The 27,047-nt window shown below is 38.3% G+C and overlaps 1 protein-coding gene across 1 annotated transcript in view; it reads right to left on the reverse strand.

Moving 5' to 3' along the window:
* Positions 1–2,152: 2,152 nt before the first annotated feature.
* LOC149255781 (uncharacterized) overlaps positions 2,153–27,047 on the reverse strand; it is a 27,415-nt gene continuing 2,520 nt past the window's right edge. Inside the window, exons 4-9 of the mRNA XM_089455136.1 lie at positions 20,922–21,017; positions 20,608–20,701; positions 11,364–11,396; positions 11,199–11,266; positions 10,918–10,979; positions 2,153–5,285 (exon numbers count right to left, since the gene is read on the reverse strand). Coding sequence (XP_089311262.1) covers positions 2,153–5,285; positions 10,918–10,979; positions 11,199–11,266; positions 11,364–11,396; positions 20,608–20,701; positions 20,922–21,017 — 3,486 coding nt within the window. The remainder of the gene's footprint in view (positions 5,286–10,917; positions 10,980–11,198; positions 11,267–11,363; positions 11,397–20,607; positions 20,702–20,921; positions 21,018–27,047) is intronic.

Raw genomic sequence — 27,047 nt, forward strand, 5'->3', positions numbered from 1 at the left:
GTATAATATAATCTATGGAATCCATCTCCATGATCAGGCCCCACACATAGAGACATACAAAATAGTAGGTAAAAACCAAAAAGAAAATCTTATATCCTTAATAAATACTTAATTGATAAGTTATCTTTATTTTGTAAGACATTTATTAAATTATTTAAATTTATATGTTTTTTTTTTTCTTTCTTAATTATTTTACTTCTAACCCTATGTTTTCAACAAAGTGTGTTGGTATCTAAGGTTTTTTACTAATTTGAAATACTATAGAGTTTTTTACAAATTTTAAACCCATCAATTGAAACAATTATAGTTCACAATTTTATTTTTTAAACAATATGAAAGACATGAGTTAAATAATTCACTATTTTAAATATCAATCAAGGTGAAAAGTTTGTAACTACAAGGAAAGAGCTTTGCATTCCATCACCACATAAAATATTGCCATAAAAGAATGTATTAACAATTTTTTTGATGTTTCCTTGAATTTATGCCTTCTTACTGAAGTCAAACTGACAAAAATTAATTGAGTACTATAGATTGACTTGGCATATTACAATTAAAAATTCATAAATATTTTACCCTCTTTTAATAGTTGAACTATTTTTCCATTTATCTTATTTATTGAAAAAAATTTCTGATATATTCTCATGAATAAGCATATTGTGAGACTAAACGAATAGTTTAAAATGTAATATGACCCTTCTAAAAAAAATTAAATTCAAATGACAATTTCAAAATAATACATTTGATAGTATATTATTTATTGATTAATATATAAAAAACTATCCCGATACAAATTAACAGTAACTTAAAATAATCAATAAATTAATAATTTGATATAAAAAATATTCTCTATATTTTTGTATATATATATTTTTTAACATAATCGGTTACTTTGTATTATAAAAACTTAGAAGCATAATTCTAGTACATAGATATCGGTGGTTTGGGCGAAGAGGATCAAAACCGGGTGCGCAGACCCATTTTCCTCGATTCTGCCTCTATGATGACTGAAATTGAAGAGAAAACGGCTATATTGCCTAACAAAAGCACCACCTAACCAACAGAACTTACAGACCATAATTTTTAAGGAAGTTTTTGGGTAACCGAATCATCAGGGATGGGATCCCTCCTGGCACTAGCTTTAGTAGAGGCCTCAGCTTGATAGCTCTGGGAAAGAGCTCTGATCTGCTCTATTGCTTCTTCCATGTGGCTGCACCTTCCTTTCAGATTTTCAATCTCTTCCTTATGCTTCTCCAGTTTCTTCCGCTTTGATCGACTATCAGCTTCATAATCGTCCTTCAGATCCTTAAAATGCTTAACAAATCTATTAATCATGATTGTGTGAGTTTTGCACATGGTGCACTCATTGTTGAAGAGCCTGTCGATATTGATTGCTGGCTCCTGAGCGTTCGGCTGGTCATTTTGATCCTCCATATTGATGAAATGGATGAGAGAGTCTGAGAAATGAGAGGAGAGGTGGAAGTCGGGGAGAAGAGGAATATCAGGGAGAGATGCGATATTACAGAGAAGGTGGAGCCGAGATGGAGGGAGCGAAAGACGCTGGGGATGGATATGGATGTGCAGCGAGGTAATACCAAGGTTTCTGCAACGATCGAAGAGCAAATAGTCAGCTATAAATAAAAAAACAGAGCATAAACCAACAGTTACCAGAAGTGAAGGGCGAAGCTCTATATCCCGATGAGATTTGGAGACTTCAGTATGGAGCCATCGCTTGATGAGATCACAGTGGAGATGCCTTGCAATGCCACAACCTGTGGAGATACTGAGGACCAAAGTGCAATATATAGAAACAGAGAAGTTCCGGAGATGCTTGGACCGGTTCAGAGAGGATCTGTTCTTGGGAGAGGGGAGATCCTCTGAAATGATTTGGATGCGGTCGAGGAGCATGCGGAGGGGATGGGCACGATCACGAATCCTGAGAATGACTGCGCTGATCAGGAGATGAGTCATGATGAGACAGTACTTAGTGATATGAGCCGGATCCTGAGGGCGATTTGTTCTCCTTTGGTACCAGGTTGGACAGTCGAGGTGATTTGGGGGTGAGAAGGAAGATATGGGGAAGGACCAGATACGGGGGAGATGATACCTGAGGTGACTGATGTTCTGGGGTGAGGGGATGGGGAAAGCCTGCTTAAGGTATATCTTTTTCATAAACTGAATCATTCTCCCTGACCTGGCCAGCTTGTCTGCCTGTAGCTTTATTCGCTTGTTCATCTGCCTCCATGTTGTTTCCTCTTAAAATGTGCTTGAAGGTGACTCCACTGATACTCCTGATGTTTTCCATTATCCTACCTTTGATGTTGTTTAGAGCCATCTGCTTGAAATCTTTCCCTGAGGTCATGGCTGCTATGATGATAGCAGAATCGCCCATGATAAGGAGATTTTGGAGGCCAAGTTTTCTGGCGATAGTGGTCCCCAGGAGGAGGCTGTATGCCTCTGCCTTATTATTTGACATGGAGCCTAGTCCCCATTCGAATGAAACAATGGTTTTTCCTTGAGAGTCTCTAATAATTCCACCGGCTCCAGATTGGCCCGGGTTATTCTTAGATGCCCCATCGAAATGGAGGGTGGGTCTCCTTTGTTTTTGAATCCAATTTTTGACTTCTTCCTTGGTACCCCTCAACTTCCAGTCCAAGTTTCCTCTTCCTGTGTTTGCATTTTTTTGTGTTCTTGTTTCATAATTGAATTTGTTCAACCACTCTTTTACACTTACATCTGTCGATTCCAAGTCTGTTTGGGTTATACCATTTGTTTCAATGGTCTCTGTAATGAGTGCGATCGTTTTAGCCAGGGTGCTAGAGATACATGGCTTCTTGTTATTGAAAGTGCATTTGTTTCTTGCTATCCAAATCTGCCAGCAGAGATTTGAGGGGATACTGTTCCACATCCTTTTAGCTAGGTTTTTGCTTTTGTTGGATTGGGGGAAGCTTTTTCCCCAATTTTTCTGAAGGAGAGTGATCTGGTTGGGGAGATCACCGATAATTAGAGGGCTGGTGATGAGTTTCCAGCAAGATCTAGCAAAGGGGCATTCTATAAAAAGATGGTTGCTACTTTCCTCCGCCTCCCTGCACATGCAGCAAATTGAGGGGCCATGAATGCCCTTCTTCCTGAGGTTTTCCGCAGTAAGGATTTTGCCATGCAGAAGGGTCCAATTGAAAAGCTTCACCTTTGGCAGACATTCAGTTCTCCAAGCTGCTTTATGAAATGTCCAGTTGTTAATTGCTGAGGCATTTTGGAGTGCTTTATAGCCCTCTTTGACCGTGTAACTGCCCCCATTAGGGTCCCAAACAAACTTGTCATCTGTCCTTCTGTTTGTGGGGGCAGAGCCTATGAGTGAAGTCTTAAAATCGACCCAGAGGTTCTTGAGGTCATTGGGGAGGGAGAGAGATCTCCAGCCTATCCAGCAGTTCTGATCCCAGAGAGAGATATCATAAAGAGTTTTGAGATTTGCCTCTGTCATCCACCGTTGCAGGGGCCTGAATTTAGGGAGCGCTTCCCTAGCCTCCGAGCCCATAATTCTGTCCTCCCATATACTTATATCTCTGCCATTGCCCGGAGCTCTTGAGATACAGGATTTAAATTGGGGGAGAGTCTTTTTGATCAGCTTCCAAACAGGTGTACACTGTCTGTCAATGATGGTTTCTGAGAGGATATTGCTGTTGGTCCCATTCAGATATTTCCTCTTAATGATCTCTGTCCACCAGGTTCCCCTCTCATTGAGAATTCTCCAGGTCAATTTGTAGCCCATAGCCATGTTTGCAAGTCTTGGTATTCTAATTCCGAGCCCTCCTTTTTCTAAGGGAAGAATGACCTTGTCCCACTTTACCAAGCTGAACTTTTTAGTGTCTTGCTTTCCTCCTTGCCACAGAAAGCTTCTAATAATCAGCTCCATGTGCTTGTGGATGCTTGCCGGGGCGAGGGTAGTGGCAAATTGATAGATTGGAAGGGCTGATAGGATGGCCTTGATGAGGATTGTTCTGCCCGCCAAGTTAAGCCAATACACACCCCAGCTCTGAAGCCTCCCTCTCAATTTCTCAATTAGCTTAACCCAAATCTCAGTTTTGATTGTTTCCTTAGCTAAAGGTAGCCCCAAGTACATAAAATGGGACCAGTTCCCTTGGGCAGGGATTTCCATGATTATGGAGATTCTCTGAGTTATGTATCTTGGGACATTCCAGGTGTAGATCATGCACTTGTTGTTGTTAAGTTTACCTCCAGAGGCTTGGAGAAAGAGGTCCAGTGTTTTCTTGAACCTCCTGGCCATGAGGCTTGAGGCACCGCCGATTAACAGAGTATCATCTGCAAAAAGGGAGTGATTAATCCCCTTGGTTCCTCTGACTATATCTACCCCTGTTATTTCCTTTAACTTGCGCTTGTTCTCCAGATGCAGGCTTAAAGTTTCAGCCATGATAATGTAAAGAAATGGGGATAGCGGGCATCCTTGCCTCAAGCCTCTTGAACTTTTGAAGGCAATGCATGGCCTACCATTGATGAGGGGAGCTGTCCAGTTGGAGGAAATGCATTCCATGACCCTGCTGATGAAGAACTCAGAGATGCCAAACTTCCTTAAAACTGTCTGTAGGAATGAGTGGTTAACCCGGTCAAAGGCATTAGCCATGTCAAGCTTGATGATCATGCCCCTTTCCTTTCTAGTTATGCTGCTATGGATAGCCTCCTGAATTATAATGACATTGTCCGTTATATGCCTCCTAGGGACAAAGCCTCCTTGGTTCTCGGAGATGAGGGAAGGGAGGATTTTTTTAAGCCTGTTTGCCAAAATCTTAGTGATGATTTTGTAGGATACATTGCACAAAGATATAGGGCGGAATCTATCGAAAGTTTGTGGATTGGGGTCTTTAGGGATAAGAGCTAGATGGGAGGATTTTATGCTGCTGCCCATTTTGCATTTAGTGAAGAAGTTTTTTGCCATTCTGATATAATCCTTTTTGATAGTTTCCCAATGTGTTCTGTAAAAGGCCACCGTGAAACCATCAGGGCCTGGAGCCTTGTCCAGGGGCATGCTGTGAATTGACCATTCTATCTCCTCCGTCGTGATCTCCTTGTCTAAATCTGCATTTTGAGTTTCAGTGATCTTGTTCTCAATTATATTGAGGAAATCCGGGTTTTCCAAGTAATGAGGATCAGCTGTTAGAAGAGTTTGAAAATGACGGGACGCTGCTTCCTTAATTTCCACTTGTTCTGTTAGGACTCTTCCCTCCACTGTTATTCTTTCGATATTGTTCCCTGCTCGCCTTAGCTTGAGGCTGTTATGAAAAAAGGAGGTATTTTTATCTCCTGATTCGAGCCAAAGGCATCGTGATCTCTGCCTTTGCTCTTCCTCTTCCTTTCAGTTCTGTTTGTACAGCTCCTTATACATTTCATTTTCTTTCATTTGGTCTTCTTCTGTGTCTTGGCCTCTTTCCTTTTCTTGGTTCCACTGCGCTAGTTTCATTTGGAGGTTAGCTTTTTTTCCCCTTCCTCTATTGCGTATTTTCTTGCCCATTGTTTGATGGCTGAACGGAGGAGCTTGAGCTTGGTTTCCCAGATGTAATGTGGGGAGCCCGAGATTTCTATTGCCCAGTGCTCCTTTACCAAATTTCTGAAGTCATCGCTGTTGTCCCATGCTCTGTTATACTTAAAGGGAATCGGTCCCATATTTTCCCCTTTGACTAGCTGCAATGCCACTGGTTCTAGTAAATAAAATCTCTTATTTTATTTACACACCCAAAAGTCTTACAATTTTCAGGAAAGTGAGAATTCTTTCATTTGAGATTCCTCTAACTTCAAGCTTGTACTGCTATTATTGGCCATTAAATTAGTTTTAATAGTAAATGAATATTTTTTTTTATTACAGTTAGATTAGTTTTGATAGTAAATGAATACTTTTTCTTTATTACAGTTAAGTTAGTTTTAATAGCAATTAAATAATTTTTTTATTGCCCATTTTATTTGTCAAAATTCTTTACTTTCAAGTTCTCGAATCAACGAGGCTATAAGATCCAACATATTATACACCACATGTGAGTCTATATTTTTATTATCAAAATTTTGTTTTCAACAACCTAATCGAGAAAGCCCTGAAACCAACAACCGAATCGAGAAAGCCCTACAACCAACAAAAGAATACGATGTAAATCTCTATATTCATCATCTAATCGAATCTTAGTGTGACGCTGATCTTGATCTTGAGACCAATGCCCTGTTTGTATTTAGGATTAGCTCTGGTTTTTAGGATTATAGTAGTTAACCATTTAGAAACCAACTTGGAATGATTCTTTTGAGAATTAAGACCAATTTTATGGATTAAGTGTAATATGGTGATACAAAAAAATAGTTTATCTCAAACAACAACTTCAAACTCAAAAGTTCGAAGGCGCTTCCTTCATTGATAGTTAATAAAATGATACAATGATATGAATGATATGTAAATGAATCAAAGTACATCTCTTCCCATGAAACACGTTTATTGGACTTCCGTATCATTAAAGCTTTATATTTGAAATTGAATCGAGCAGCCTTAATTTGGTACTCGGTTGGAATTAGTTGAATCGACCCTCAGAATAGATATCTCGAGATATAGTAACCCGTTAAAGGATTCGACATCCGAAACCTCTTTTAATAACCTGCAGTAAGATATCCCGGGATATAGTAACCCGTTAAAGGATTTGACATCCAAAACCTCTTTTAATAACCTACAGCAGGCATATCAACAACTTGTTTTGGTTCTGCTCGAATTAATCCTCTACTTTCTGCCTTCAACGCTACTAAATTGTATCATCACCTGCATGGGAACATCAATTAAAAGAGAACGGAATCAAGTAAAATAGTTTTTTATTCCCCATATAAACTTTGATTTTAAAAGCATGGAGATCATAATATGGTGTTGGAGATTTTAGCTGCGTTGTGAAGGGAGCTTACCTAGCCTGAATGCCTAGATTTGATCCCAAATCATATCCATGCCCCTCAGCTCGAGAAATTGCACCCACAGCCGCAGATGGAAAAGAGATATGGCCATGAGGAGCCTCTTTCTGATGTCCATTATGGAGTTGCCTTGGATGTTGTTGCAGTGGGGGAGGGTGCCCAGTGCACTAGAGGTTTACACTGAAGTAGAGAACTATGTCTTCCCTAATCAATAATCTATTGTAGATGGTGCCCTGTGCGCGAGAGGTTCACACTGAAGTAGAGAACCATCTCTTCCCTAATCAATAATCTATTGTAGAAACTCCATGCGCAATATTTCAATTTGGAATGCCAGGCGAGAAGGCATTTGAATTTTGAAATCCTTTGGTGTGGAGTAGTGTTGATTAGCCATGATATTGGCCCATGGTATTGTAAAAAGACCTATTTACAGAGTAGGAATACCCATGGCAAAGTGAGAGTAAATCTGTGTGGTTAAGAATATTTTTCCATATCATTTCAAATGTATATATATTTAGCTTATATATTACTTCTTTTTACTATTTATGAGGGAGACTATATAAATGAAATAGTTGGTCTTGTAAGCATCAATTCATAATAAGCATCAAAACTAACTAAACTAAACTTTAATTTAACTTAAACTCTTATAAGTGTATATCCATAATAAGTATCAAAATAATTACTACATCATATATCTTGAGTTGCTAAAATTTAAAAAATTATAAAAACTAACTCAATTATAACTTTATTTTAAATAATTATTATCAATAATTATTCAATAGATGTGTTTATTCTGGAATAGGGCTTCCATAATTTTAATTTCATTATTAATAGTTATGCCAATATGCATAGCTATTTTGGAATATATATTCCAAAACTTTTATTTAATTATCATCAATTATTAACAAGGGGAGAGAGAGGAAGAAAGAGAGAGATGAGGAGAGAGAGGAAGAAAGAGAGAGACGAGGGGAGAGAGCGAAGGAGAGAGAGAGAGATATATATATGGAGTTGGAGGGAGAGACATATATATGGAGTTGGAGGGACATATATAGGGAATCTAGAGCTTAAGTCTCAACCGCACGCATAAAGCTACCGAAATTTAGCTACAATCGTATGCATAGCTTGGCCCGTGTGCGGTTGAATACCTTCAACCACACACACATAACTGCTTCCGTGTATTGGGGAAAAACATAATGAGGATCATCTCCTGTAGCCACCAAACTTCCAAGATTTGTACAAGTATATATTCAAACACTTCCAAAGCATGTAGAACCCTTGCAAGACATACCAAGTCACTGTTAACATGATAGGACCTTTAAACAAGCTCAATCTCCTTATGTAAGTATTGATTCATCTGCATCTAGTGAATCAAATCTCAGAGTAAACAAATGACAACATTACTATCTTCCTGACCCATCACGCAACTCCACCATACTTGTAGGGCCATCAAAACATCTACAACAAGTAGTAAAAACCAACAAGTCCACCAAGTTTCTCATCAACAAATTATTACATAAACTACCAAGTTGACCTCTATGTCATCCAACAACTCATCATCAATGTCCTCAAGTTAATATTAAAGTACCTACAACACAAACATTTTCCATAACAACCACACAAAAGCCAATACCATGAAATAATAAACTAATGTTGTAATGTATTCAACTTTGAGAGCAGCCGGCGAGACTAAGGTTTGCTTCTTGCTTAGCCAAGAAACCAATGGTTCTCCTAAAAAAATGCACTACCACTTGTAATTTTTCTATGATCTATGAAACTAGCCCAATCTACATCTGTGTAAGCTATCAGTGAAAATCTTTTTCCTTGTGGGCATGATAGTTCAAAATCTATTATGCCTTTTAAATATATGATTTTTCTCTTTGTTGCTAATAAATGGCTTTTCTTTGGAGTTGACTGATATATTTCTACTAATGCAATTTCTAACATTATGTATGGCCTTGAAGATGTTATATATAATAGTTTTCTTATCGTATATTTATATAGATTTTGATCAACTTATTGTGATTCATCATCCTTGCCTAATTTGCATCCAATAACCATGGGAGTTGTGAAAGTGGAGCAATCCTTCATTTTGAACTTTTTCAACATTTCTTTTAAATATTTCTCTTGGGAGATGAACATGCATTCTTAATTTTTTTATAATTTGCAGACTAAGAAAAAACAAGAGTTCTCATTAGCAAGCCATTAAAGTAGGAATTTTTTGTTGCTTCTGAAAAGTATATTATCAACATATACAACTACAATTAAGAGTTATTTATCATGTGACTTTATGTACAAGATTTTATCAGTTCTACCTTTCTTGAATCCCTATTTTTTAAGGCACTTGTCCAACCTAGAATGCCATGATTGTGGTGCTTGTTTGAGACCATAGAGTTCCTTATTTAACCTGCAAGCACCATTAGTATTATATGATAGTATGAAGCCTTCAAGTTTGTTTTATATATATCTCTTCTTCAAGCCCTTCATTCAGAAAGGTAGTCTTCACATCCATTTGATATACTTTGAAGTCTTTGTGATAGGAAAAAGTAAGAAACATTATTAAAGATAATCTTCATATGTGCGTGTGTGTGGTATGCTCTTTTAAAAGATCTATATATTTTGTTTCATTCTAATTTTTTCTTTTTATTCTACTTAGGAATACCATCCACTCTTTCGGCTCATCAAATATCTTCAATTGGCTCTACAACACCTTCAACACCAACCATTGATCATGTGAACTAGATTGCAATAGGGATACAAATCAAATATTTGATGGCTTGGATATAAGCCAAGAGAGTACACTTCTTGGAAGTGTAAACTCAATGGAAGTGCACTTCATGTTCAATGGAAATTTCAAGCTCTCAAGACCTTGTTCTCAAGTTCTCATGTGTCATGTATGTACTTTGTTTATAAGACAAACAACATCACAAACAATGTTCATGAAGCATACATTTCTATGAAAGCATTGTTTATGAAGCATTATTGGTCTAAGTTTAAATTTTTGTCAAGTCATTGTCACTTCTTCATTGGGGAAAGTCACTTCTTCCTCTCATGTGCTACCTTTCATAGCCATTTCACATAGAACCTTCATGACTATTTGACATCAATACTGACACTACTAACATTTCCCCCCTTTAGCATTGATGACAACATTGATATGGCCCTACCCTTTTGTCCTAAGAATCACTCCTCCCTACCTCCCTGAGAATCATTTCTCCTTACACCCTTTTCTGATGCAGGAGCATCTAGCTTAAGTAGGGCATGCTGTTAATTGTCTCATGCTAGCAGTTGACCTTTTTTTTTAAATTTATTTATTTGAACATTCGTTTAGTTGTTGTCTCAACCAGTATTTAGGGTTTATTAATCACTTGCTTTTATTTTCTTTTTATTTTATATTTAAGCTTGTTTAGTATTTACATCAAGAAAAGGACAATTACTTAAAACTATTAAATGTAACTACTAGGCAGTTTGCTAACTGTTCGCAACATGTAAAAGAAAAAATGCATCAATGTAATGGGGATCATCATAGATGGAGGAAGAAAATTAATAGAAAGTGAACAATATTTTTTTAACGGAGAAATATATCTGCTTTCCTACAGTTACAAGAATCTCCTACGGAGTCACTGGAAATTGTTCATTCTTTTCACAAGTAAATAACCACCTAAGACTGTTCATTCCCTTTACAAGCAACTAACTATAGATACACAATTGGAGTTACATAGCAACCAGAGCGTTTGAGTGCACAACTAGGCAAGTCCACAAAAATGAAGTAAAATTTGACCAAGATAAGTTATAGGTGACAAACTATTTCATTATCAATTAATAAGTTGCACTGTGCACAAACAGTAAAGGAGTTTTTTTTTTTAATAAATATACATATATGCAAATAATAGTAAAAACCCTATGTTCAACAAGAAGAGTAGAACCAAAAGTCCGACAGTTGATATACATGCCCGAAGGCCACAATAATTATAATCATACATATATTTAGTTACAAAGACCGCTACAGGCTCAGAGCCATAAACAGGTAGACTATAACCCTTCTGAGCACAGAACAAAGAAGAAAATAAAAACACATATCCGCAAAAGAAACAGGGAATGGCACTACCCCATTTTGGGTGCAAGAGGCCAAATTTGGGCACAAGAAACTCCGCAACAGGACTGTGAGAAGCCACCTACAGTCACACACTGGTGAATGTTAGTGACAACCAAGTGTGAAGAAACAAAAACTGAAAGAACAGGTTGTGGAAGAATAGACTTACCGGAGGAGCGAACCAATCGAGGCCAACCGAGGGTTGCATTGTAAAGGTCACAGCTAAGGAGTTGCCCGCTGTAACAAGGAGAAACAATGTCAGTGTCTGCAGAATAATGAGAGAGAAATAGCCAGCAAGGAGAAAGAACCTACTTGTCAAACTAGTGTTGAGAACCAGTCAGAGAACCAAGCTGCTCCATAGCACAACCTGCAAATGGGACAAACAAAGTTTTATCTGAACGATGACTGCATAAAACGAGTAAAAAAAGGACGAACTCAACAATAGTAATATCAACAAAAATTGCAGAGAGTGGACAGTGAAAGCCTTCAAAGTCTTGAACTAGGGTTTCAGAAAACCCATAAGATTTTCCACCGACAGAACAGAGCAAACCTAGAGGAGCAGAGGCATTGAGCCATAAGCAGAGAAAATGTTCCATTTGCATGCTCAGAACCCACCATACAATACTAGAGTGAATGGGGAAACGAAACTAATAGAGCCAACATTAAACACTCAATAGCCAACAACAAGTTTACAAACCCTCAGCCAGGACAGAGCAAACCCTCGAACTGAGGCAAGTTACGGTTTTGACTGATTGAAAGAGCAGGAGGGGAACATAGAATGAGGATAGGACACCTGTCCTCATCACACAAGATCACGACAATCACACCATACAACAACTGTAGATTAAATCATATAAATCAAAACTCAATCAATTAAGGTTGTACTTATAAGGTGCCACTTTAATTCAGATTTGGTTAATCATTAATTACAGCTTATCAACACTTTGTCTGAGGGCTGGAGGCTGGGCCCATCAAATTTGGTATTAGAGTAGGCTAGTTAATTTAGTTTTCTTATAAAATGGAAGTTAGAAGAAGAGGTCATGGCAGAGGCAATCGATGAGCAGTAGATGAAGGATTGAGGGAAGAGATTCGATTTTAAATGCTCGCCTAGAAGTAGTGGAAGTAGGAAGGAGAAGAGAGAAGGATGTAGGAGATGACAGTAAAGAGGAGACTACCATTATGCAAGAGGGAGCAGGTGGAGAAGGACCTGAACTCAGACTGTCAAGGTCAGCTTTAATGGCTAGCATTAAGCCAAAATAAGATATTTCAAACTATGATGGAAGCTTGTCCATAGAAGTGTTGTTGGATTGGGTTAGTGAATTAGATAAATATTTTGAGTGTGAGGAGGTCAGTGAAGATAAAGGAGTTAAATTCACTGCCACTAAGTTGAAAGGACATGCAGCCTTATGGTGGGACAATGTCCAGGCAGAGAGGAGAAGGTTGAATAAACAACCTATCATGAAGTGGTCTAGAATGATCACCAAATTGAAGGGTAAGTTTTTACCCAAAAATTACCAGATTTCTCTGCATCCACAAGTACAAAATTTGAAGTAGAGAGGTATGACAGTGAAAGAATACACTGAGGAATTCTATCAGGTGAATCTGAGAATTAGTTATATTGAAGACACCCCAGAGAAGACAGCAAGGTATGTAAATGGCTTGAGGTTGGAGATATTGGATGAGATAAGTATTCTTTCCCCGAAGACCATAGAGGAAGCATATCAGAGTGCCTTAAAGGCAGAGCAAAAGACCACAAGGAAACAGAATTCTAGAAGAGGACGAGGAACTGGTAGAGGAAAAGGGCAATCATTTGGCAGAGGAAGAACTGCCAACAACAATGAACAAGGTAGCAACTCAAAAACCTCAGGGACAACAGAAAAGGAGGGTAGCACTAGAGGAGAAAGGCCATACCAGAGAAGAAGGGGAAATGGCAGAGGCAGAGGAGATGCCTACTAGTGCTACAAGTGCCACAAGTGGGGGCATAGATCCTTTGAATGCTCGAAAGGCGAATATGTGGGAGCAAGAGGAGTGTATGTTGCCCAAATAGAGGAAGCAGAGGCGCCACCCCTGAGGTAGAGAATGTGCCTAAGATAGGGGAGGCCTTAGTTTTGAAGAAGGTAATGTTGAAACCAGAAAAAGAGACAGCTAACCAAACCCAAAGGAAGGCATTGTTCCATACTGTTTGTAAGTCACAGACAGAAAATGCTGCAAGTTGATTATCGACAGTGGGAGCACTAATAATCTAGTGACCACAGAGATGATGGATAAGTTGGGTTTGAAAAAATTGAAGCACCCTACTCCTTACAAGGTGTCGTGGCTACAGAAAGGGCATCAACTTTTAGTGGATGAACAGTGTGACGTTGAGTTCCATATTGGTAAATATCGGGACAAGGTTATTTGTGATGTTATGCCTATGGACGTGTGCCATATACTGCTAGGAAGACCATGGCAGTATGAAAGAAAAGTAGTTCATGATGGAAAGACAAACTGTTACAAGTTTTTCAAAGATGGGATTAAGCACACACTTGTACCCATCAAGGAGGAAGAAACAATGGAAACTAGTGGAGTCAAAGCATTACTGGTGGGAGGTAAGGAATTTTTGAAATAGATCGAAGACAACGAAATAAAAATGCTATTGTGAGGAGGTCGAAAACAATGTTATTACACACTGAAATTGTAGATTTGCCTGAAGAAATTCAGGATATGTTGCAGGAGTTCAACGACATTGTGGTGGATGATTTGTCGGAAAAACTGCCTCCTAAGAGAAGTATCAATCATCACATAGATTTTATACCTGGAGCTAGTTTTCGAAACAAGGCTACGTACCGAATGAGTCCTAAGGACAATGAGGAGATCAGAAAATAGGTACAGGAATTGTTGGATAAGGGGTTGATAAGGGAGAGCTTAAGTCCTTGTGCAGTTCTGACAGTTTTAGCCCCCAAGAAAGGAGGAGAATGGAAAATGTGCATGGATTCGAGGGCCATCAATAAGATTACCATCAGGTACAGGTTCCCATTGCCACTAATGGATGAAATGATGGATTGCTTAAGTGGAGCAGCGTATTTCTCGAAAATCGATCTGAAGAGTGGATACCACCAGATCAGAATCAGAGAAGGGGATGAGTGGAAAACAACTTTCAAAACAAATGAAGGTCTGTATGAGTGGCTGGTGATGCCATTCGGGTTAAGCAACGCCCCTAGTACCTTTATGCGATTGATGAATGAGATGTTGAAAGAATTTATTGGGAAGATCGTAATTGTATATCTTGATGATATACTGATTTTTAGTAAAACCAAAGAAGAACATTTTCGACATGTTCGAAGTGTGCTGGCGAAATTGTAGCAAAACAAGTTGCTGATAAACTTGAAAAAATGTTCTTTTCTTCAGAGGGAATTAGTTTATTTGTGTTTTCTGATTACAGAAAATAAGTTGAAGATGGACCCAAAGAGAATTGCAGCTATCATTAGTTGGTCATCCCCAAGAAGTCTGTTCGAAGTTTGTAGTTTTCATGGGTTGGCAAGTTTCTATCGTAAGTTCATAAGGAATTTTAGTGAAATATGCACACCTATGTTGGACACAATAAAAAAGGCAAGTCAGCCTTTCTATTGGACTGAAGCGGCAAAGAAAAGCTTCCAGGTATTGAAGAAGACTATCACTGAAAGGCCAATCTTGATATTGCCTGATTTTAACAAAATTTTTCAAGTTCGTTGTGAAGCCAGTGGTATAGCCATTAGGGCCGTACTTACCCAGGAAGAAAAATATGTTGCTTATTTCAGTGAAAAATTGAATAAAAGTAAGAAAAAGTACTCATCTTATGACAATGAGTTCTATGCTGTCGTCCAAACATTGAAGCATTGGAGACACTATCTGCTAGGTAATGAATTTGTTTTATTTTTTGATAATTTTGCATTGCAGTACGTGATGCAGTAGCATAAACTGAACCAAAAGCATGCAAAGTGGGTTGAGTACTTGCAGAGCTTCATGTTTGTATTGAAGCATATTAGTGGACAGACCAACAAGGTAGCAAATGCATTGAGCAGGAGAGCTTTGCTCCTACAGCAGAGCATGATACAAGTGTTGGGTTTTGAACACCTGAAGACTTGTATTAGATAGATGCGGATTTCAAGGAGGCTTACGGAGCCTGCCAGAACCCTTTGTTGAGGAATAACAGTCCATGTTTGGACTATAACTTATAGGAGAAGCTTCTATTAAAGGAGGATAGCTATGTATTCCCGACTGTTCGATGAGGGAGAACATCATCCCGGAGAAGCACAGTAGAGGTCTAGCTGAACATTTGGGCATTGACAAAACCTTGGATCAGCGTAGTCACTTTTATTACTAGCCGAATATGAGAAGAGATGTGCAACAATTTGTAACCAGGTGTAAAGTGTGTCAGTTAACGAAAGGACACAACCAGAATACGGGGCTTTACACACCACTGCCTATTCCAAGTAGACCATGGGACTCAGTCAGCTTGGAATTTGTCTTTGGTCTACCAAGAATGCAACGAGGTTACGATTCCATTTTGGTAGTAGTGGATCGGTTTTCTAAAACGCTACATTTCATTCCATGTAAAAAAATCAGTGATGTCACTCATGTAGCATACTTGTTTTTCATTGAGATTGTCTGGCTGCATGGTTTTCCTAAGTCTATTGTTTCTGACCGAGATGTGAAATTCACAGGACATTTCTGGTGCACCCTGTGGAAGAAGTTGGAAACACGGTTGAATTTCAGTTCCCCTTATCACCCACAGATTGATGGACAGATTGAAGCAGTAAACAGGAGCTTGGGAAATCTGCTACGAAGCTTGATTGGAGAAAATTCATGGATGTGGGATCATGTACTTGCCCAGGTAGAGTTCACTTACAACGATTCATCGAATCGAAGTACGGGGCACAGTCCTTTCCAGATCTTGTATGGAATGCATCCTCTCTCGGAGTGCATGAGCTACGAGATCTTGGAAACTTAGAGAGAAGAAGTGTTGACAGGGAGGACTTCACCAAAGCAATGATTGACTTACATGAGCACATAAAGATGAAATTGCAGAACAACAGTCACAAGTATAAACGACAGGCAGATCTAAAATGACGAGAGTTACAATTTGTAGAATTTTGTAGAATTTTTCCACAAATCAGCTAGATCTGATACCATGTAGAACTTTTTTACAAATCAGCTAGCTCCGATACCATGTAGAAATTTCCCACTTGTAGATCAACTTGGTAATTCAATGTACTAAAGCAAAACACTTGATCTACTTCTACAAACAATTTAGCGGAAGCTTAATCAACCATGAGCAACATCAATAAGAACAAATATAACTGATATGGAGAAATCAATCACACGTAACACAGAATATATCACTGGGGAAAGCACCGGCATAAAACATCAACACTGTATTATCAATCAAGTAGAAATCCTCTTCACAATACAAAAAGAATTAGCTCAATAGCTATCCTGCTCTCTCTGTACTTTGATGATCTTCAATCAGAAGATGAAAATCATGGACTACCTAGGCCTCATTATATAGGCCACAAGTCCTCCAATCTCCTATAATAGATCCTTCTCCATGCAAGGAATACTTACTAGAAATATCCAAGCATCTGATAGTACATTGTCCCACATCTGATCTCAGCTGGGTCTCTGATAGAACTGACATGCAACCATGAGTGAATCCTCAGTTATCTAAAATAATAGTTGTCACATGCATGCAAGCATTAACAAACTATTTTTCACTAATTTAACAACTTGTTAAATTAGTCTAACTAGACTTGACTAGTTTAACTAAGTCAACTAATCCTCTCAATATAGAACTGAACCTTATCTCCTTTAATCAAGGAATAAATTCCTAAATCAAGAGAGAAAATAATTGCATGATCTCACAAAGACTTCTAGTTTACTTTTCCATAACTAATTAACTCATGGAGATTAATTAATTAATATTTTAAACTGTTGTTAAGACCAAATTCATTTTTACTTCCTATAGTTAGATCAGGGATTGCTAAAAATATGAAGGGACCCAGAAATGCTACTTTTAGAACTTTCTATTTTTAGCAGTTTCACCTTTCACCAAATGTGGCCAATGACCTCACTAACCAAACTACTATTTTTAGACATGCTATTTTTAGTAGGTCTATTTTTAGCACATTCTAAATTTAACATTTCTTGTTGCACATTTTTCAACACTCCCTCTCAACAAGAAAGACTCTCTTGAACCCGATCCCGTTACTCTGGAATGTTCTGCATGCAACACATCTACCCGGTCCACTAGCTCCAACAACACTTGGAACAAAAACACTCCCAACTGACCACTCTTTTGGGCTAGGAACATACTCTGATGCTGAAGCTCTACCTGCTGCTGACAAGTGCTCCCTCTCTGACATCTGCACTAATGCAACATCTCCATGCATCTTGCAGCATTGCACACCTCTTTGTGCCACCTAGCACTGTGCAAAACCCTTGTGCCTCTCGCATTGCTACAGCCTGCTAGTTATGCGTTGTCCTGGGATTCCCTGCACTGTCGCTGTCTCTTCTGCTCCATCCACATCTTTCTCTACCCCATTAGTCAGTTCCTACTACTCCACATCAGGGCTCCTGTAGCAAGGTCTCATCCAAGAGGTTGGGTACCTCAAGGATCATGTGCCCTTCTCCTTGGACGATCACTCTATATTGCCCCACCTCCTACCTGGAGGTATGGCTGCATGTGATCCCTCAGCCCACTGGCTCGCAGTTTCCCCCTAATGGAGGTCTCTGCATGAGTAGATGTCTCTACTCGATCTCTCTCTCAGCTTCCCCTGTTGTGGCTGCTCCAAAACTTCCTGAAGCTGTTGCACCAATCATGGCTCCTCCACAATTGTTTGAGACTTCTTCTGGCTCTGCATGTTGAGAGGTAATTTACTCTCCCTCTCAACCACCAAGCATCTAACCTTTGTCTTTCTCCTCAAGGATTTGCATGCATCTTGTACCTCAAGTGCATACAGGTTCTTGGCTAGCACACCAATCTATTTCCAGTTTCCCACCGTCACAAAATTTTCTAGAAAAAGAGTTGATTTTAAATCAGCGATATCTCCCTCATCCAAACTCCGATTCAACCGATTTTTTTTTTTGATTTTGCGTATTTTTCCGCAAGGAATCCAAATCTGCTATTTATTTCTGAAAATTTTGTACAAAAAATTTCAGATCTTCTCTGCAAATTCTCGGCTCAAAACTCAAAATGTTGAAGTCTCCTATGCTATATTGTTCTTCCTTGATCACCTACGCTCTAATACCATGTAGAATTTTGTAGAATTTTTCTACAAATAAGCTAGCTTTGATACCATGTAGAACTTTTTCTATAAATCAGCTAGCTCTGATACCATGTAGAAATTTCCCACCTGTAGATCAACCTGGTAATGCAATGTACTAAAGCAAAACACTTGATCTACTTCTACAAACAATTAGCGGAAGCTTAATGAACCATGAGAAACATCAATAAGAACACATATAACTGATATGGAGAAATCAATCACACATACACAGAATATATCAGTGGGGAAAGAACCAGCATAAAACCCCAACACTGTATTATCAATCAAGTGGAAATCCTCTTCACAATACAAAAAGAATCATCTCAATTGCTATCCTGCTCTCTCTATACTCTGATGATCTTCAATCAGAAGATGAAAATCATGGACTACCTAGGCCTCATTATATAGGCCACAAGTCCTCCAATCTGCTATAATAGATCCTTCTCCATGCAAGGAATACTTACTGGAAATATCCAAGCATCTGATAGAACACTGTCCCACATCTGATCTCAACTGGGCCTCTGACAGAACTGACATGCAACAGTTATCCATGAGTGAATCCTCAATTATCTAAAATAATAGTTGTCACATGCATGCAAGTAATAACAAACTATTTTTCACTAATTTAACAACTTGTTAAATTAGTCTAACTAGACTTGACTAGTTTAAACTAAGTCAATTGATCCTCTCAATATAGAACTGAACCTTATCTCCTTTAATCAAGGAATAAATTCCTAAATCAAGAGAGAAAATAATTGCATGATCTCACAAAGACTTCTAGTTTAATTTTCCATAACTAATTAACTCATGGAGATTAATTAATTAATATTTTAAATTGCTGCTAAGACAAAATTCGTTTTTACTTCCTATAGTTAAATCAGGGAATGCTAAAAATAGGAAGGGACCCAAAAATGCTATTTTTAGAGCTTTCTATTTTTAGCAGTTTCACCTCTCACCCAATGTGGCCAATGACCTCACTGGCCAAACTGATTTTTTTAGACATGCTATTTTTAGCACATTCTAAATTTAACATTTCTTGTTGCACATTTTTAAACACAATTTAATGTGGGGGATGAAGTCCTGCACATTTACATAAAGAAAGGTTCCCAAAAGGTGAGTATAATAAGCTGAAGTTTAAAAAAATTGGTCCTTGTAAAATCTTACGCAAATTCTTTGCAAATGCCTATGAACTCCAGTTGCCTCTAGGAATAGGTATATTGCCTATTTTTAACATGGCAGATCTGTTTCCATACACTGCTAGTCCTGAAGACAACAGTTCGACATTGCCAGATTGGGATATCCAGGCAGGAGGAGATACTTGGGTGATACAAATGCCTTCATCACAGCCCCTTGAGATTGAGAGAATCCTCAATACACGGGTAGCCAGGTGAGCTCACAGGAAAGAATACCTACAGTACTTGGTCAAAAAAAAATAGCCCTATTGAGGACAATACATGGCTTGATGCAAATCAGATACAGTGTGTAGGGTATTCAACTGAGGAGCTTATGGATAGGATAGGATATTTAGTTGAGGAGCTCATGGATGGAGGCCATGATTTTTCACCTACCCTGGGAGCCTGATGCAGGAGCATCTAGCTCACGTAGGGCATGGCTGTTAATTGTCTCATGCCAGCAGTTGACTTATTATTATTATTTATTTATTTGTTTTCGTTTAGTGGTTGTCTCAGCCAGTATTTAGGGTTTATTAATCACTTGCTTTTATTTTCGTTTTATTTTATATTTAATCTTGTTTAGTATTTACATAGTGAAAAGGGCAGTTACTTAAAACTACGAAATGTAACTACCGGGCAGTTTGCTAACTGTCCGCAACATGTAAAAGAAAAAACACATCAATGTAATGGGGATCATCATAGATTGAGGAAGAAAAATAATAGAAAGAGAACAATATTTTTTTTTAACAGAGAAATATATCTGCTTTCCTACAGTTACAAGAATCTCCTACGGAGCCACTGGAAATTGTTCATTCTTTTCACAAGTAAATAACCACCTAAGATTGTTCATTCCCTTTACAAGCAACTAACTACAGATACACGATTGGAGTTACACAGCAAGCAGAGCGTTCGAGTGCACAACCAGGCAAGTCCACAAAGACGAAGTAAAATTTGACCAAGATAAGTTACAGGTAACAAATTGTTTCATTATCAATTAATAAGTTGCACTGTGCACAAATAGTAAAGGAGTTTTTTTTTTTATAAATATACATATATGCAAATAACAGTAAAAACCCTCTGTTCAAGAAGAGGAATAGAACCAAAAGTCCGACAGTTGATATACATGCCCGAAGGCCACAATAATTATAATCATACATATATTTAGTTACAAAAACCGCTACAGGCTCAGAGCCATAATCAGGCAGACCATAACCCTCCTGAGCATAGAAGAAAGAACAAAATAAAAGCACACATATCCGCAAAAGAACCAAGGAACGACACTACCCGATTTTGGGTGCAAGAGGCCGAATTTGGGCACAAGAAACTCTGCAACGGACTGCGAGTAGCCACCTACAGTCATCCACTGGCGAGTGTTAGTGACAGCCAAGTGCGAAGAAACAAAAACTGAAAGAACAGGTTGTGGAAGAATAGACTTACCGGAGGAGCGAACCAACCGAGGCCAACCGAGGGTTTCATTGCAAAGGTCGCAGCTATGGAGTTTCCCGCTGTAACAAGGATCAATAATGTTAGTGTCTGTAGAGTAATGAGACAGAAATAGCTAGCAAGGAGAAAGAACCTACCTATCAAACCAGTGTCGAGAACCAGTCAGAGAACTGAGTCGCTCCGTAGTGCAACATGCAAATGGGACAAACAGAGTTTTAGCTGAAGGATGACGGCGTAAAACGAGTAAACAAAGGACGAACTCAACAACAATAACATCAAAAAAATTGCAGAGAGTGGACTGTTATGAAACTAGCTCAAGAAAAGATAGAAAAGATAGATCAACGCCTTAGAATTCAGCCTCTTCGAGGGGGCAACCTCCTTTACATTACATAAATGAACAATTCTTGGATGATACAAATGAAAAAACCTCTTTTCTATATATAGAAGTCTAAGGAGTCACAATATAATCCAGCCAACCTAACAATAATAATATAAAGCCACAAAAATAACAATAGAGGGATTCTATGGGGCACAGAAATAAAAACATGGGGGTAATAGGGGCTCAACAATATAAATAAGGGGTATAACTACAATAGTAATGGGGTAATCACTAGTATTATAGGGACCCAACATGCCCCTCTCCTTCGAAAAAGTGTTGTCCTCAACGCTTGAGTAGTTCTGGATACTTCTGCATAAAATTCTCATCCTCCCATGTGGAATCTTCAGCAGATAAGTTCTTCCACTTGATAAGATACTCTGAAATTGATCGATTTCGTAGCTGTCGAGTTCTTGTTTCTGTGACTGCTTCCAGTTCCAATATAATTTTTCCTTCCTCGTCAAGTTCTGGCAATATTGTTTGAACTGGGAGCTTGTCGCCTATAACCTTCTTTAAACATGAAACATGGAAAACTGGGTGCAATCGAGAAGCTGCAGGAAGCTCCAATTTGTATGCCATAGTACCAATCTTTTGCAACACCTTGTACGGACCATAATACTTTGGTGATAATTTATTATCCTTCTTAGCTTGCTTTAGGGACATTTGCTTATATGGTTGTAGCCGTAGGAATACCCAATCAACTACATCAAAACTTCTTTCGCTGCGATGTTGATCTGCCTGTTGTTTCATTCTATTTTGTGCCAACACGAGGTTATCCTTTAAGAGTTGGAGGACTTGTTGTTGATGTTCGATGTGATGTTCCACTGCTTGAACCTTAGAATTTTCTCTTAAATATGATGTGATGGATGGTGGTTGATACCCATAAAGTGCCATAAATGGGGTCATTTTTGTTGCTGTATGGAAGTGTTATACCACTATTTAGCCAGAGGCAACCATTTGACCCATTGTGTCTGTTTATCAGATACAAAGCAACGAAGATATCCTTCCAAACATTTGTTTACTATCTCAGTTTGCCCATCAGATTGAGGATGATAAGATGAGCTATGAGCTAACTGAGTACCAAGACAAGAAAATAATTCTGTCCAAAAATTTCTAGTGAAATGGAATCTCTGTCACTTACAATAATCTTTGGGTTTCCATGTAGCTTTTGAATTGTTTCCATAAATGCAGTAGAAACTGTACTGGCTTTAAATGGATGTGATAATGCACAAAAGTGTGCATACTTGGTAAGTCTGTCAACTACCACCATGATGACACTCTTTCCCTTAGACTTGGGTAAACCTGTGATAAAATCCATTGAAACCTCCTCCCAACGTTGGCTTGGAATGGATAAAGGTTGTAATAGAGACCTGTGTCTTAATTGTTTCAACTTTATTTTGTTGGCAAACCAAACATTCCGCCACAAACTTTTGAATATCTCATTTAAGGCCATCCCAAAAAAATTCCTTCTTAACCCTGTGGTAAGTTTTTAAAAATCCTGAGTGCCCTCCTAAGGGAGAAGTGTGCAATTCCATAAGAATATTTTGTTTTAGCTGGGAATTCTTACAGAGGTATAAGCGATCTTTGTACCATAATGAATCATTTTGCCAGCTAAATGTATCAGACGTATTGGAATCTTGTTGTAGCTTTCGAATAAGTGCCTACACTTCTTCATCATTCTTCCATTCCTCCCTTGCTTCGTTTATCCAATCTGGTTGGATAATAGAAATGGCGCACAACAATGCTTCCACATCCTCATCCTTTCTTGAGAGTGCATTTGCCACCACATTTTGCTTCCCTTTTTTGTAGATGATTTCAAAGTCATAACCCAACATCTTTGTGACCCACTTTTGTTGCTCTTCAAAGGATAATCTTTGTTCTAAAAAGTATTTAAGGCTATCATGATCTGTTTTTACCTTGAAGTGTCTTCCCATTAGGTAGGGTCACCATTTCTTAAGTGCATGGAGTATTGCCAACATTTCCTTCTCATAAATAGCTTTGCTTAAAAACTTTCCCTTGATTGGATGACTTTCAAAAGCAATGGGTCTTTCATCTTGCATTAGAACAACACCAATTCCATTTCTTGAAGCATCACATTCCACAATAAAGGTTTTTGTGAAGTCCAATGTAGCTAAGACCGGTGCTTGGCACATTGCCTCTTTAAGATGTTCAAAGGCCTTTGTTGCTTCCAGAGTCCAGGAAAATGCATCTTTCTTCAATAATGTTGTTAGAGGTGCTGCTATTCTCCCATAATTCTTAACAAACTTGCGATAATACCCTGTCAACCCAAGAAATCCTCGTAGATGCTTTATGGATGTGGGGATTTTCCATTCCTTAATGGCTTTAATTTTGCTAGGGTCTACCTTAACTCCTTCATGAGATACAATATGACCCAGATATTCCACCTCCTGGACTCCAAAGAAACATTTGGATCTTTTTGCATATAATTGTTTCTCCTCCAATAGTTTTAGCACCCTGTCAACATGTTCAACATGATCCTTCTAAGACTTCTTGTAGATTAGTATATCATCAAAAAATACTAAAACAAATTTTCTAAGGAATGGTTTGAAAATTGAATTCATCAAACCTTGAAATGTTGAAGGTGCATTAGTAAGGCCAAAAGGCATGACCAAAAATTCATAATGACCCTCATGAGTTCTAAATGCCGTTTTCGGAATGTCTTCAATCTTCATTCTGATTTGATGATATCCCGAACGAAGATCCAACTTGGTGAAGTAAATTGATCCATGCAATTCATCCAGTAATTCATCAATGACAGGAATGGGGAACTTATCTTTAATAGTGAGCTTGTTGAGCTCTCGATAATCCGGACACATGCGCCATGATCCATCCTTCTTGTGCACCAATACTACTGGAGCAGAGAAAGAACTTTGACTTGGTTGAATTATACCAGCCTCTAGCATTTCTGCAACCATATGTTCAATTTCACTTTTTTGGACATAGGGATATCTGTACGGCCTGATGTTTAGAGGAACACTTCCTGGAATCAGATGAATAGCATGATCATGATCACGCATAGGTGGGAGACCTTTGGGAGTCTCAAATACCTTGGAATGATTGTCCAGGACTTTTTGGAGATATGGAGAAATAGATGATTCTGATGTGGAAACATCTAGCGAACATAATTGTGCAATTACACCTCTTTACTCCTTTTTTAGAAGCTTTGTCATACCATTAGAGCTGATTATCTTTCCTGGTTTCCCTGCAATACCCCTTAATTCAACTTGCTTTCCTTCCACAGCAAATTTGATGAAAATTTCTTGAAAATTAAAAGCTATTGTACCCAAGGATTGTAGCCATTGGACTCCTAGTACAACATCAGCACCTCCCATTAGAATGGAAAGCATTGGGCTAGTCAATACATATTCTCCCATGGATAGCTTGATATTATGGCACCTTCCAGAGCAATTTATTGTTCCTCCATTTGCAATCATCACTTGACACTCTAGTGCTGGATATAGGAAGCAATTCAATTCTTTTGCTACCCTACAATGAATAAAATTGTGGGTGCTTCCTGAATCAATCAACACTATTACCTTTTTCTTCTTGATTTGTCCTTCTATCTTGATGGTTTGAGGAGTGGTAATTCCCGCCAATGCATTACAAGATATGGTCGGATTTATTTGTTCTTCATCTAGGCTTTGTTCCTGGAGTATATCTTCTTCTTTTGACCTTTCTTGCTCCTTTTCTTCTTCCTCTTCACAATCTATGTAGAATAATTTCTTCTCAGCACACTTATGACCTTTAGTGTATTTGCTATCACAACTGTAACAAAGCCCTTTTGCTCTTTTTTCTTCCAATTGTTGTGGTGTCAATATTATAGGTTGTGGAAGACTAGGGGAAACAACACTTCCGTCTTTATAGTTGTGAGTGGTATGCTTCCTGGTTGCCATAATTTTGCTTTCCATTTTTCTCGCTAACCTGAATGCCTTCTCTAATGAATCAGGTTCCCAAAGGCAAACATCATGTTGGATATTATCCTTTAAAGACCCTATGAACACATCAATCCTATGCTCCTCTGGAATATCTTTTACCCTTATGTTCAATTTTTGGAACTCCTCAATGTGCTCCATTACTGAACCCTTTTTTTTGAGACTTATCAATTGGCTAAAAAAAGTGTTGCTTTTTGTATCTTCATAATGTGCTATCAATTCTTCCGTAAAAATTGCCCAAGTGATAAATTTTTTACGAAGCAAAGCCATTGATACCATACAAACTGATTTGGTTCCAAATATACAGTTTCCATACGTACCTTTTGTGTGTTTTGCACATTACTGAGATCGAAGAACTGCTCCATCTGTAATATCCATGTGGTGGGATCCTTGCCATCAAATTTCCTCATATCGATTTTTGGAATATGGTGGGTCTTCGATCCAAAATTAGAGTCTATGGAATCATGATTAACATTACTTTTTTTCACATCATGAGTTTCCTTTACAACCTTTTCACCATTAGTAAGTATTTCTTGTAGAAAATTTTTCAAATCTGTCTTCAAATCTGCCATGTCTCTCTTCAAATCTGTCTTCGAATCATCCATCTTAGCTTCCATGCCCTTTATCTTAGATTCCACGCCATTTATCTTAGATTCCACGCCATTTATCTTAGCTTCTGTTAGCTTTTGTGAGCGTGACATTTGTTGCACTTGTTCTTGTAATTTTGATATATCATGTAGCATTTCTTCCTCTTCTTCATGAGTCATGCTAGAGCTTTCAGGTTCCTTACTAGGTGTTTGCATTTTCTTTCCTGGGGCATCAGTTACCGATAATAATGCTTACTATGCCCTTTGAATTTCTTTAAACCAAGCTTACCAAAAAAAAAAAAAAAAAACTACACACCTTTTTTCACTTTATAGAAGCCTGATATTGAATCTGATGTATCTCTGTAATTTCGGATCATCTAGTTCTGAATTTGCGACATGGAGTAGCCTTCTGTGTCCTCTTTCCAATGCCACAAGTCTGACCCAAATTGGATTCTCCAAGGAAGAGTTATGTGAAATCTCCCACAGTGACTTGCTTTTAGACTAGTTCAGTAGAGTGAACTTGTACGACGTGCCACGAGTCGCTGTTTCAACCTTTGGATCTGAAACACACATACAAGAAACTACAGCCTGTCCTCTTTCTGGACCTTCTTACGAAATTTCAATCCATCCCCAGAGAGAAAGTTTATGACGATTTTCCCCAGGTCACCTGTTTTGAATGTAATTCAGGAGTCTGCAAAAAGACCAACTTCCTCAGATCACATCTCCACAAATATCACGGTAAAAGCTCTAAAATTCGGACCCAAGGTTAAGCGCGATTTCTTCTCAAATGGGTTTTTATGCGAATTTGAAACGTCACAGAAAAAAAGTTATAGCGAAAATGCCCCGATGACCTGTTTGGAGCAGCGAAACCCTAGAATCCAAAGCTTTGATACCAAATGTTATGAAACCAGCTCAAGAAAAGATAGAAAAGATAGATCAACGCCTTAGAATTCAGCCTCTTCGAGGGGGCAACCTCCTTTACATTACATAAATGAACAATTCTTGGATGATACAAATGAAAAAACCTCCTTTCTATATATAGGAGTCTAAGGAGTCACAATATAATCCAGCCGGCCTAACAATAATAATATAAAGCCACAAAAATAACAATAGAGGGATTCTATGGGGCACATAAATAACAACATGGTGGTAATAGGGGCACACAAATATAAATAAGGGGTATAACTACAATAGAAATGGGGTA

The sequence above is a fragment of the Pinus tabuliformis genome, chromosome 7, assembly GCF_031772625.1.
Source record: "Pinus tabuliformis cultivar Carrire ecotype Pingquan chromosome 7, CPIR1, whole genome shotgun sequence".
NCBI classification, from domain to species: Eukaryota; Viridiplantae; Streptophyta; class Pinopsida; order Pinales; family Pinaceae; genus Pinus; species Pinus tabuliformis.